The sequence below is a fragment of the Podarcis melisellensis genome, assembly GCF_964234715.1.
Source record: "Podarcis melisellensis genome assembly, chromosome: 5".
NCBI lineage: Eukaryota > Metazoa > Chordata > Lepidosauria > Squamata > Lacertidae > Podarcis > Podarcis melisellensis.
Window position 1 is genome coordinate 17,034,305 of NC_138537.1, and position 12,770 is coordinate 17,047,074.

At 44.9% G+C, this 12,770-nt stretch overlaps 2 protein-coding genes across 3 annotated transcripts in view; both read left to right on the plus strand.

Moving 5' to 3' along the window:
• The window catches only part of WDR49 (WD repeat domain 49), a 94,917-nt gene extending 87,020 nt beyond the window's left edge, over positions 1–7,897 (plus strand). The window contains exons 17-19 of the mRNA XM_081911452.1: positions 998–1,144; positions 4,965–5,136; positions 7,550–7,897. Of these exons, the coding sequence (XP_081767578.1) occupies positions 998–1,144; positions 4,965–5,110 (293 nt within the window). The 3' untranslated portion in view covers positions 5,111–5,136; positions 7,550–7,897. The remainder of the gene's footprint in view (positions 1–997; positions 1,145–4,964; positions 5,137–7,549) is intronic.
• Positions 7,898–8,046: 149 nt separating this feature from the next.
• The window catches only part of SERPINI2 (serpin family I member 2), a 46,175-nt gene continuing 41,451 nt past the window's right edge, over positions 8,047–12,770 (plus strand). Inside the window, exon 1 of one of the 2 annotated variants that reach the window (XM_081911242.1) lies at positions 8,047–9,093. In XM_081911242.1, coding sequence (XP_081767368.1) covers positions 9,065–9,093 — 29 coding nt within the window. In that variant the 5' untranslated portion in view covers positions 8,047–9,064. Of the gene's footprint in view, positions 9,094–9,345; positions 9,685–12,770 lie in introns of those variants that run through there. The other variant, XM_081911243.1, reaches the window with a different exon arrangement.

Consider the following 12,770-nt stretch of genomic DNA (forward strand, 5'->3'; position numbering starts at 1 on the left):
GTCCTTGTTGAGTTGAGTTTGGATTTGATATCCCGCTTTATCATTACCCCAAGGAGTCTCAAAGCGGTTAACAATCTCCTTTCTGGTTGGGGAAGAAGAAAATGAAAAAGGAAGAAGGGATAGGCTTCTGGCCCCACCCATTCCTGACCTTTGACCCTGCCCACAGTTGGCATGTGACTTCTGATAGATTGCACCTGAGGGAATCAGGCCTACAAAAGAAAAAAATGGTTGCCCATCTGGGCTCAAAGAAATGAATATTTGTAGAAATTGCTGCTACCGCTATGGGAGTTTGGAGTTTTGTGAGAGCATGGGATGTCCCACACTGGGCCTGCATACAACCTGGGGTGCTGATGTATTCCATCCTTGATGTAGCACCTCACACCCAGTGCTATTTTTCAAGGAAAAGAGGGGCCAGAACTCACCATGAATGCCTCCCTTGTTCTCCTATAATGGTAATGGCACCCACCTGAGAGGTGAACCCCTGCTCACACCTCCTAGAATGCCATGCCTTCACTCCCCTCACCTTTTGCAGGGGGCAGGATTGGTTTGGGGGATGGAATGCAGGAGACTGTCACTGGAAGGAAATAGCTGAAAAGCCCCAGCATGGCTTGTTGGATCCCAGCCAAGGGATAAATTGCAAGAACGAGTCAAGAACTCCCCATTGATGGGAAACCTCAATGAAAAGAATCATATTTATCTTATGTAAATGACAGATTTTGTGACGTCTGCTTGGAAAACTTGCCTGTTAATTAAAATTAAGGGTTATGGCCCTCCCTTTCTTAATGCGGAAGATTAAGAGTTTTCCTTGGCAGAACTTAATAAAAAACGGCCAGTGAATCTTGCCGCATATGTATCTGTGTTTATCCAGCTGAATATTTCTCAGTTGTGGAAGTGGCATAGTATGATTAGGCACAAAACATTAGCTTTGCTTCAACTGCAATTGTGCTGATATGTGAAATGATTTTCTGCCTTTGGAATAATCCTCTGGTTTGAAAAGTTGTATTTAGGTCATTAAATATTGAAGCCCTAGAGGAGACGACAGAAATGAATGAGAGCGACTTTCTTCTGCACCCTGACAAATACTTTGGGGGAAAGTTGGCGGAAAAGGACTCTGAAGATTTAAAGCTGCCTACCCTTTCGGCAAGTAAGTAGACCTTCATTATATCCTCATTACTCTAGCTCCTGCTAGCAAGAGGCAAAAATAAAGGTCACCAGCTTATCTCTCTTAAAAGAAAGTAACGGTAATAGGAAAGTCTAGAATTTATCACTTGGCCACTGGCAAGCCTTTGAGGATGTGACAAGCCAGGAAGTTGCTGGAAGCAGGCAATCCAAGCCGTAAACAAGGTTGGCATGTTAAATATGTCACTTGCCGTGGTCAAATGGTTAGGGCGCTTGCAGAGCAAGCCTGTACTCAAGCTGTGACCACTGAAGGATCAAAGGGTATGGTGGATGCTCAGTTTCTCTGCTGGGGTAGGAGATACGTTGCCGCCACCATGACAGATAGTATTGGGCAGACAAATGAATATATTGTGCATGGTTAAATGGTGGAATTTGCTCCCATGAGATGTTTTCTGTACATGCAACATCTTGTGTGAGGTGTTCATCATTGTTATCCAGGGTGGCCCGAAGCGGATGTTGAGCTTGTGGTCCAGTCCCTGCCTAAAGTCTTCTTGAGTCAACCACAGGTGGATTTCGGAACTGCTAGACTCCTTTGCTTTGCAGCTTTTCCCAGCCAACAATATGAGGACCATTTTCCTGGCCAGAGCAAAAGTCTTCAGGAAGGTGCTCCAGGCAGGTGTTCACGGGCAGCCCCGAAGTAGGAGCAGCAGGAGGGAGCTGCCTCTTGCTGTTGGTAGCTGATCACTGGAGGTCTTTTGCATGAACACAAAGGGGCTTGATGAACTGCTTTATCCCAATTCCATTAAGCCCAGTATTGGCCAGCCTGACTCACAGCAGATCTGCAGAGGCTGAAGTGGTGCTTTCCCTAGGCCTGCTGCCCAAGATCCTTCCTGAGCCTGTGTCTTCCCTTCCACAAAACGACATCACACCTGTTCCTGGTTTCTTACCCCTCCCTCCCTTCTTCTAGCCAGTTTTTAAAGGAAGTCCTTTCTTTTTACTCAAAATCAAGCGAACATCTGCCCACACTGAATTCTTTAACAGCAAACATCACTTAAAAGAAAATAAAATAATTGTTGACAAAAGACCCTTCCACTTCACCCAGAAGAATTCCACTCATTTCTCTCTCTCTCTCCTTGGATAATTTTTGAACGTGATTTCTGAACACAGGTACCCTCAAGGATGGGCAACCACAGGTCTGAGGGCTGAAGGTGGCACTCCAAGCCAGGTCACACACACTTCTAAGCCACTCCATCAGCTCTTGATGAGTGTTCTTGAATTCTGATAATGTTTCCTGCTTGCCTGGATGGAAGAAAAAGACGGGTGCATTAGAGTGTGCAGAAACTAGCCAACTTTCCTGGCTGGCATCTCTCCATCTTGAGAGACAATGGAGTGCACTTCTGGGGCGGAAGTCAAACTGCTGTGTTAGCAGCTCTGAAGTGACCTCCTCGGCGCGCAAGCCTGGGAAGTGTGTCTGGACATCCTGAGTTGTCCAGACAAGACTCCCCTCTTGGCCTTGCTTACATGGTCCATAGGAAAGTTGAGAAATATGTTTGGTACCAGCTTGGCTGTAGGAGTTGCTGGAAGGAGGCGTACAAACCACTATTCAACCGTCTTAGGCACTCCACCCTGGATTTGTGTAGGGTCTACTCCTTATTCTTCTCCTGAATATGTCCCTCAAGGCAGCAGAGGGATAGGATCAGAGTTTTCCTTCTCCTGGATGGGCTGCCTTCCTAGGTTGACAAGCCCCACCTGCTCCTTAGCCTACTGTACAAAGGTAAATTTTGTATTCATTGCTCTACTCACCTTTGTCTGTAGCCATACCCACCACTGGAAAGTGGCTCCCTGGAAGGTTGCTCAGAAAAAAATGTGGTGCTTGGGCTGTAAAAGGGTCCCTACCCCTTTGTTGATTCATGGAGAATAGTTGTGGGGACATCAGAAGAAGTGTTTAGCATAGTGCTGCTCAGAAAGGACTGCCTTCGTGACAGCAGATTCTTCACCAAAGGCTTCCTCAGATCATTCGTAGGCTATAACAGTGAATGGAGCTGGTGCAGGAGAAAGGCTATTTTCATATCTCAGCATCAGCACTCCTGACTTGATAGAGGGGAAAATATATCTTCCAGCTAGATAAGAAGAGGCAACAGAGAATTAGATGGAAAGCCCCCTGAGGGGAGAAAAGGAGAGAATTAAATGGGAGTTTATGCTGATGATTCAGCACAGCCCAATGACAGCCCCCACATGGCTCCAAAAAGCAATTAAAAAAATTAAAATATAATCCTTTTGGAGGCTGGATCAATTCCCAAAGAGCTTTTTTGACTAGCCAGGTGCATGATCTCAGTTGGCAAAATGCTGATTTTTCTTTGCTGTCGTTAATCTTGCCAGAATTTTGGATCTTTCCTTGCTCCTCAGGAGCTTTGGATACAAAACGCTATTATTAAATTTATATGAAGCACTTCAGAATTTTTCTCATTAATCCTCCTGAAACTCCTGTTTTAGGCACTAAATAAGCTAACTAAGACTAAATAAGCTTTCATGTTAACTTTCAGTAAGGAGTTTGCAACCATTAAAGATTCAGAAGGTTTTTGTTTTGGTATCCAGGGTGATCAATCTCTCATTGTCATAAAAACGTGTAAACCTCAATGTTTGCTTTGGAAGTCATATTGCTATGCAGTTTGAGCCCTTCTCCTCACCCTTAAAATGGATGGGGGTGTGTGGAATATTCAAGTGAGGAAGAATACAGCCTCTGAGATGAAGCTCTTTCGTGCACCAACTGGACAATATAATTTTGGAGTCACTGGTGAATCCTAAGTCCTAAGTTCACTTGAACAGGCACATGGAAGCCTATGTAGCTGAAGTTATGGTTCAGCTGCAGCCACTTTCCTATTCACATACAGAGAGATCTAGGTCTGCGGTTTGTGTGGCCTCCAGTGGGTGGGCCAACAGCAGACTGGAGATCAAGGAAGCAGCGCTGGTCGCAGGTGTTTAACCCAGGAGGGAGAGGTGCTTCACAAAGCACTTTAGCAAACTGCTCTGTGAAGCACCTCCCCACTCCTTTAAAAGGGAATGGAGATTGGCAAAGGGGTTGGTGAGTGAAGTGAGCTGGGGCAAGGCCCCTAGTAATTCTACAAGGGAGCAGGTGGCGCTGTGGTCTAAACCACTGAGCCACTTTTGCTTGCTGATTGGAAGGTTGGCGGTTCGAATCCATGCAGTGGGGTGAGCTCCCGTTGCTCTGTCCCAGCTCCTGCCAACCTAGCAGTTCAAAAGTACACCAGGGCAAGTACATAAGTAGGTACCACTACTGCGGGAAGGTAAATGGCATTTCCATGTGCTCTGGCACTCTTCACAGTCCTCTGTGCGCCAGAAACGGTTTAGTCATGCTGCCATATGTCCCAGAAAGCTGTCTGTGGACAAACAACGGCTCCCTCGGCCTGAAGCAAGATGAACACCACAACCCCATAGTTGCCTTTGACTGCACTTAACCGTCCAGGGGTCCTCCCCCCTCTTTTTTACCTTTAATTCTACATGAATGGAATTTTATGTGAGTGGTATTATTTGTCAGTTGGATACATGCAACTTAACAGCTGTCATTCCCCAGCATTTTGGAGCTTATGTGAACACAGAAAGCCCTTAACATGTTAAACCAAAAGGGGTTTTTGTTTCTTAATTGCTATAGGATGACGACTTACCAATAAATAGCCTGTGTTTTGTATTGCTTTCTTCTTCTCATTCATTTTCGCATTCACCACAAGTCTTCTCTCTTCCTCTCTCTCTCTCTCTCTCAAAATAAAGATGAACCGGTCCAGTCGTAATGGGGTTATTTATTAATTTTCTTTATTTTCGTCCTGTAGCCCTGAAAGCTGCATTTGATGAAAAGAACTTATTCCCCAAAGAAATTCTGGACCGTGAAAAAAAATCAAGGCAGCTGCATGAGGAAATGTGCAACAGAGGCAGGATAACAAACGAGAGAAAGCAAGGGAAGTTGAAAGGAAAATGAATCAAGCTTTGCTTCAAAAAAAGGAGGTAGGTATGAAGGATGCCACCTGGTGATGACATGAGGCAAGCGTTGGCCCGTTGAGAAGGAGGCAGGGGAAAGAGTCTAAAGACAGCTTCTAAGATGATAAAGAGGTTTTGTAGGTAATTCCTCTAAAGAAAGTCTACAGACCCTGCGTGTGAGAGAGCTTCCCTAGATACAAGATAGGGAACAACAAAATTCCCTTGGAAATCATGGATTTGTCCACCAAGGAAGCCCCCATGGTTTGCTATGCAATTGCTTTGCCATGGAACTGAAAACTGAGAAACAGTGTTGTGTAATGGTTAGAGTGCTCGACTTCTTGGTCTTCCTCATCTGTCAAATGGAGCCAACATCCCCTGTTAATGCCGAATTCCTTAACCATATACATTCCCTCCATCCTTCCCTCTGTGTATGTGTGTGTGTGTGCCCTGCAGATATTTTTGGCCTACAACTCCCATGATCCCTAGCTAGCAGGACCAGTGGTCTATGGCTTGCTTGCCTGCTTTTGTCACCTGGAGCCATCTACCAGTCCCAGTTTTCCGCCTGCATATGGATTGTGTCGACCTTGTCATGCAAGCTGTGCTGCTGGACTTTGATCGCTGCCCCTCCCACTCATACACTGGAGTGTGTCCCTGTGAAATGCCAGAGGATCTGCCAGGGGTGTTAAGCTTAGCTGAGATGCCCTCCCCCTGTTGTTAAGAGCGGGGCTATTTTCAGCTGTAACTCAGTTCCAGTACCTCTCAGGTGGGCACCATTGCTATTATAAGGGAACAAAGGAGGTGTTCGTGGTGAGTTCCAGCACCTCTTTTTTCCAGAAAAATAGCGCTGGTTCGGAGTACACAGCTTGCGTACTGTACAGTCACAGAATGTCCTGTTCTCTTTTAAGAAGAACTTTGCCTGTTACACCCAATAAATAATACATTGTACATAATCTCGACTCCAGCACATTGATATTACATTTTGTTAGGTTATAATATATCATATTACAATGCTTTCTTGCAAAACCCTTGTTTCTGTCTTGCAAATTGGATGGAAACAGTTGACCCAGATCACCTTCTCCTCCTTGTCTCTGCCCCAGTTCTTTAAACTTCACCAAAAGAATTAGCTATAAACTAATTCTACAGGTTTTTTTTTTTGTTTTTAAAAGCCTTTCTGGTTCCCCTCTCCCTTTAATATCTTAATGCATCCTTGATCATTTTGCTCTCTCCACTGCATGCTTATTATTGGTCTACATTTGCTTGATAATGGGGCCTCTGAAGGGATGTAGCCAGACATCCTCGCTAGGGCCATGGCTCAGTGATAGAGCAGGTCCCTCGTTCAATTCCCGGCATCTTCAGGTTGGGCCGGGAGAGTTACTGACCTGAAATGACACTGCTAGTCAGTGCAGACAATATTGAGCCAGATGAACCGATGGTCTGATGGGGTACAAGGCAGCTTCCTGTGTTCCTAAGGTAAAGTCACCTTTTTCTGGTTGGGGCTTTGAAGAATGGAGAATCAATGGAACCAATGTGTCAGGTGCTGATGGTGGTTGCTCGTGAGTAACCAGGCAGAACTCCAACCTGTCTTTTACAGGTTTTGTTGTGCAAACTAGATAGATAGATAGATGATAGATAGATAGATAGATGATAGATAGATGATAGATAGATAGATAGATAGATAGATAGATAGATAGATAGATAGATGATAGATAGATAGATAGATGATAGATAGATAGATAGATATATGATAGATAGATAGATAGCTATAGATAGCTATAGATAGAGATGATAGATAGATAGATAGATAGATGAATGATAGATAGATGATAGATAGATAGATGATAGATGATAGATAGATGATAGATAATTTATTACGGTCGGAGACCAACTGTGTAACTATTTATAGTGCAGATCTACAAAGTTCATGTCCATCTTAGTAACTTGCAGAATCCGGGAACGGCCCCTTCCGGTTTCTCCCCCAACATAAGAACTTTGGCACCCCAAGCCTCCTCCTCCCCTCCTTGCATTTCACCCCTCTGTGCAAGCTGGGCGATGGATGTGGTGTGCATCCCTCCTGGCCAGCCTGTCGAGGTGAGGCGCTGGGGTTCTCAGCAGCATCCTCAAGCCCTTTCCTCGCTTGGCTGGCCACTTCCCTCTCTTCTCCACTGGAGGTGTGGCTTTTCCCACCACTGGAAGAGGAACTGCTCCTCAGGGGTTTCAGAGGCTCTCTGTATCCCAACGGCCCCCCTGCCTCCCTCCCCTGTTCCGATGGCAGTTCCCAGACACAATGGAACCAATGGATCTGTTCTGAGTATGACTAACACTGGATAGAAGTTGCATAAACTAAATAAACTTGACTATGCTTCACCTAAGTGGAAACAATGAGTCTTTGTGTTGTACAAACCTATTCCCTTCATTCTCAATATTTCTTTTCCTTTGCTAGAGCAAGGTTTTGCACAGCATTGCTAGACCGTAGAAGAAAAATGGTTTGAGGAACGGTTAACCAAATCAAAGGACGACAAGAAGCTTCAAAATCCGAATTCAGAATGAAAAAGTGCATTTGTGTCGTACAGTCAGAATATAAGTTTTGCTTCTTTTCTTACATTTATTATGGATTAAAGGTTTGTCTGCTTTTTGAGATGCAGCAAAAAAAAAAAAATGATGAAAAAATGTCAGTACTGCAGGCCTGAATCTTCTGCCTGCCATGTACTTGTGATTTGTTTATGTACTTGAGAAAAAGCAGACAAGAACTGGAAGCCATTTCCTTTATTGAAGAAGATTGTCTTAATAGCAATTCATTAAAGATATTTATGCCATCCTCTGCTCATGTAATGAATATTTAACCATTCTGAAAACAAAGGTTCAGAAATCCAAAGTTATTGCTCCTCTAGGTGAGGTTGATTTCACACGATCATTTGTTTTTGCCCAGTCCAATTTCCAAATAGGTCTGGAGTGGCGAACCCCCATCCTGGGGACCTGATCAGCCCCTAAGTCTTTTTTGGGGGTGGGGGGTTTACTAAGACTTCACAAACTTTGGTGGCAACAGCAAAAGGACAAAACAATGTTAAGTAGGCACAGCACTGATTAGCGATGGGCAAATATGTCCATTTCAGTTTCTCAGTTTCCCAGTTGTTCAATTCTTCATATTTCTGCTTGCTATCTGGTAAGCCCAACACCATCATGGGGAGGACTCTGCATCTTCTAGAAGGGCCCACTGGGGAAGTCCACTGAGAGCACTTTGACCAGGGCCTCCTGAAACCAGATACTGGCCCTGGACTTGGAATAAGATTTCTGCATTTCATTAAGGCCTCCACCCGTCGTTCCACTTATGTTCTTTTCAAACCAGGGCTGAGTGCTTTCAGTAAAAATAGATTCTGATGCTGAATGCTATCTCAAACTTAAGCCCTCAAGGACTCTGGTCAATTGCTACATGTAGACTTTCCTTCTTAAACACCCCTGCATCATTTCTGCCCGTTTCAAAATGTATCTATGCACGTGTCCGTAAGGATATACACAATTAAACCATTCAGCTAGCTGAGCGCTCACTGGACAGGTGGATATGACCATTTATGTCCCAGGGTTCACTAGGGGAGCAATTTGTATAAATAACTTTTCCAGCCAATAACACCCAAGGTGAAGCAGCAACAAATTGGACTGGATTCTGGGGCTCCTCGTGAGATTCGCGGTCGTCGTTTCGATTCTGCTGGAACGTTTACAAACGGCCTGATGTTTGAGCCTCTTGCAAAGCGAGCTGCTTGGTTTATCTAACAGTACAGCACTTTGGGAAGAAAAGCAGCCTTTCATAACACATTCGGTGACCACCTGTTACGTGCCTGCCTCATTAATCAAGCAGCTTTCCCCAATAAATGTTGCCATGTAAACGCCCTTGGCCTTCTCCTCGATCTTTGCATTACTCGACAGCCTACGCTGGATGCACAGACCTTCTGCAAATCGCTGAATGGAGAATATGATGCTGCCGTTTTCCAGGTACGTGCCTTTTATATGCCCTGATAAAGTCATTAAAAAGTGGAGGCGGAAGATGGCACAATAGTGGCAACTATGAATGCAAAGCTCAAGTGACATATATGCCCTACCTTTCATTGCCATGTCATTTTCCTTTCTTTCACCGTGGTTACAGGGAGTATTTCTGTGGGCCTCTGCTTTGCTCTTTGCACTAAGTTTGCAGCAGAAAGTGATCCTGCTCCTGAAGAGTTCACACGAGTCCATTTCTAAATAAGTAATGATGTTGTTCCAGCTCGTGCTGAAATATCCTGCCTTTGGTAGCTCTGCTGGAGGCATCTATGTGGCTTCCCCAGTACTGAAATATGAAGAAGCAAAGCAGGGACTGAATTAGTTCAGCCATGCAGGACAAGCGATTCATGGACACAGTGTCCCTCCCTCCCTTCACTTGGTCTGCAATGGACTTTGCCTTCTCTTTTGGCTTGTGGAGAAGGGCTGGCTCTCCAAAGGCTGGTAGACTCCATCAACCCCAGCCAGCATGGCCAGAAGTCAGGGCTGATGGGGAGTTGAAATCCAACAACATCTGGGGGGCCTCAGCTTCCCTATCCCTGCTGTAAAGTGAGTACGAAGAACAATGAAAACCTCCCACAGGTTTAGGAAACTGGCTTATTGACCCAACCAGTCTAAAGCATTATTCCCAATATGTTTTTAACTGTAAGACTAGCTCCAAAACGAGCTCCTTACACTTGCTGGGGCAGCTGGCATTGCTCAAAATGTGTTAAGATTTTGGACCAAGAAACCAGTTTCCTGCACTTGTTGGATCCTCAGTTGTTTCTGCATTGCGGTGCGTTTGATTATCCGGTGGCCCTCCAGATGTTGCCATGGATTATGTAAGTTGTAGTTCATCAACATCTGGAGAGCTGAAGGTTCCCCATACCTGCCTTATGGATTGCAGGACTTTGCAACTTTAATTGTGCAGAGAAGAAGAAAAATAGGTTTGAGAATTGATTAGATATGTCAGATGGGAAAAACCACAGATGGAGATTATTTTCTCCTTGTTTGCCATACCTAAAGATACGGGAGAACTCTCAGGGCCAAGGCAAACATTGCAAACTTTGTTTTAATTTGGCTAGCTGTTTTTTTTAAAGTCTTGTTGTTAGCCACCCACCCCGAAATTGGAGGATGGACAGAATATTAAAGTTTTGTATTGATAAATAAACCTGTAAAGAGAGCTAGTGTGGTTTAGTGGTTAAAGCATTGGGGTAGGACCTGGGAGACCAGGGCTCAAATCCCCTCTCAGCCATGAAGCTCATCTGGTATCCTTGGATCAGTCACCACCTCCTGGCCTAACCTACCTCGCAGGGTTGTTGTGGGGATTAAATGAAGAGAGGTTGGAACCATGTGACCATCTTGAACTCCTTGGAGGAAAAGTGGGATATAGCTGCAATAAATAAATATTAATACTCTGTCCAGTGGCATGGCTTAAAGAAAATATTTGGGAGACAGCCTTAAAGGAAAAAATGTGACACTATGTTATGTGCTTCACCCTCTCCTCTCCTGCCACTTTACTCCGAACTGTACCCAAAGCCAGTGTGGTGTAGTGGTTAAGAGCGGTAGTCTTGCAATCTGGGGAACCGGGTTCCACATGCAGAGGAGGACCTTGGGCTAGTCACACTTCTCTGAAGTCTCTCAGCCCCACTCACCTCACAGAGTGTTTGTTGTGGGGGAGGAAGGGGAAAGAGAATGTTAGCCGCTTTGAGACTCTTTAGGGTAGTGATAAAGCGGGATATCAAATCCAAACTACTACTCCTCCTCCTCCTCCTCCTCCTCCTCCTCCTCCTCCTCCTCCTCCTCCTCTTCTCCCCTTCTCCATCACCCCCTGCCAATGTTCAGAGGAGAATTTTCAAGTGCAAATGTACGTATTTCAGTCCTAGTATAGCTCTTCTCCACCCTGCATAACACGCACTTTCATTATACAACTGATCAATGCTACAAGAGGGCTGTCGTCTTCTTCTTCTTCTTCTTCTTCTTCTTCTTCTTCTTCTTCTTCTTCTTCTTCTTCTTCTTCTTCTTCTTCTTCTTCTATCTGCCCACTCGCCTACTCCCCAAACAGCTTGACTGACCCTAAAGACAGGTTATGCTGGGATGTCAGTTTCATTAACGCCGGGAAGCAGACCTCACATTACGGATGTGCCAAATGGCTCTGCAGCTGCATCCATTATTTACCACGAAACCATTAATTATCAGTGGCAAAACAGCACTGCTGATCCATGATGCCAGGAAATCCAGCACGGTAATTTCCATCAGTGGAAAAGAAAATTAAGTTATGTTGGGAGTGTCTTAAATGGCCATTCAGAATAAATATTGCTGGCAGCTTGTGACTGCAGACATCGTCCCTGCATGAGGATATGAAAATGTCTCCATCACCTTTTTAACACGGCGTAGGAGTCTGTATTCGCTTTGCCTTTCAAATGGATCTTTGATTTATGGGTGCGATAAAGGCGCTGGTGATAGAGCATAAGGGAAAGAAAGCTTTACATTGTCAGAGAAACTGCATTTGTGGAAGGAAGGTGGCTGTTCCTTTGGAACTGAATATTGCCCACTGAGCGGAATCTTAAAAGACCAGTTCTAAATGAGTTTATGTGGGATGTGATACATAAGTAGCAGTCAAATACAACATTCCTTGTTTTCCTAGAGTGGACATGCAGGGGGATGTTTGATTCAGCAAGTCGGAACTTCCTGTTTCCTCCTGGGCTGAGATGGAAGAGGAAGTTCCTCTTGCATGTGACTAGACGTGGCGTGACCTTACCTGTCCAGGTAACAAAAAGGACAAGGCACGCAGCCATCCCTCTCTCTTTGACTTCCTCCTTCGTTGGACCAGCAGCTTTATGGCTAGAGATGCTCTGTTGGCTTTCAGAGGAGAAAGGGACTATCTCCATATCGGATAGACCTACATGTATATACTTTGTAACTAAGTCTGCCTTCAGGGATCCAACTGTGAACTGATGATGTGAGTAAACTTCTTTTATATACTTTAAACAAGATTGTGGCGTGTTCATTCTTTTAAGAGGGATATAAGGGGACTTACCAGGAATCTAATAGTAAGAGGCTTAAACAAGCCTGCAGTTTACTCATAAGGAAGTCCTGTGTAGTTTAGAACGGGGGTTGAGAACCTCAAACCCAGAGGCCAAATGCTCCCCTTCAGGCCTCTCTTACCTGGAACTCTCTGCAAGCCACAGCCCTCGCTGCTTCTGCTTTGGGCCCCAAGCACTTTTGCCTGGCTAGAACAGGTCCTTGAACTCTGCCAATACCTCTTGCTTGTTTGGATAGAGTGGGTGTTGAAAGCAGCCTACTGTACAAAGGTAACACTTACAAGTGGAAAGAGGTTTGTTGCTTGCAGGCTTTCCATAGGCATCTGGCTGGCTACTGCGATAACAGGGTGCTGTAGTAGATGGACTTTTGGCCGGATCCAACAGAGCTCTTCTTACGTTCCTATCCACCACAACCCCAAGACCTGTGTATATGGTCATAACCCCACTAGTATATATCAGAAGGTCGGCAGTTCGAATCCCCACGACGGGATAGCTCCCATTGCTCTGTCCCAGCTCCTGCCAACCTAGCAGTTCAAAAGCATACTAGTACAAGTAGATAAATAGGTACTGCTGTGGCAGGAAGTTAAATGATGTTTCCGTGCACTCTGGCTT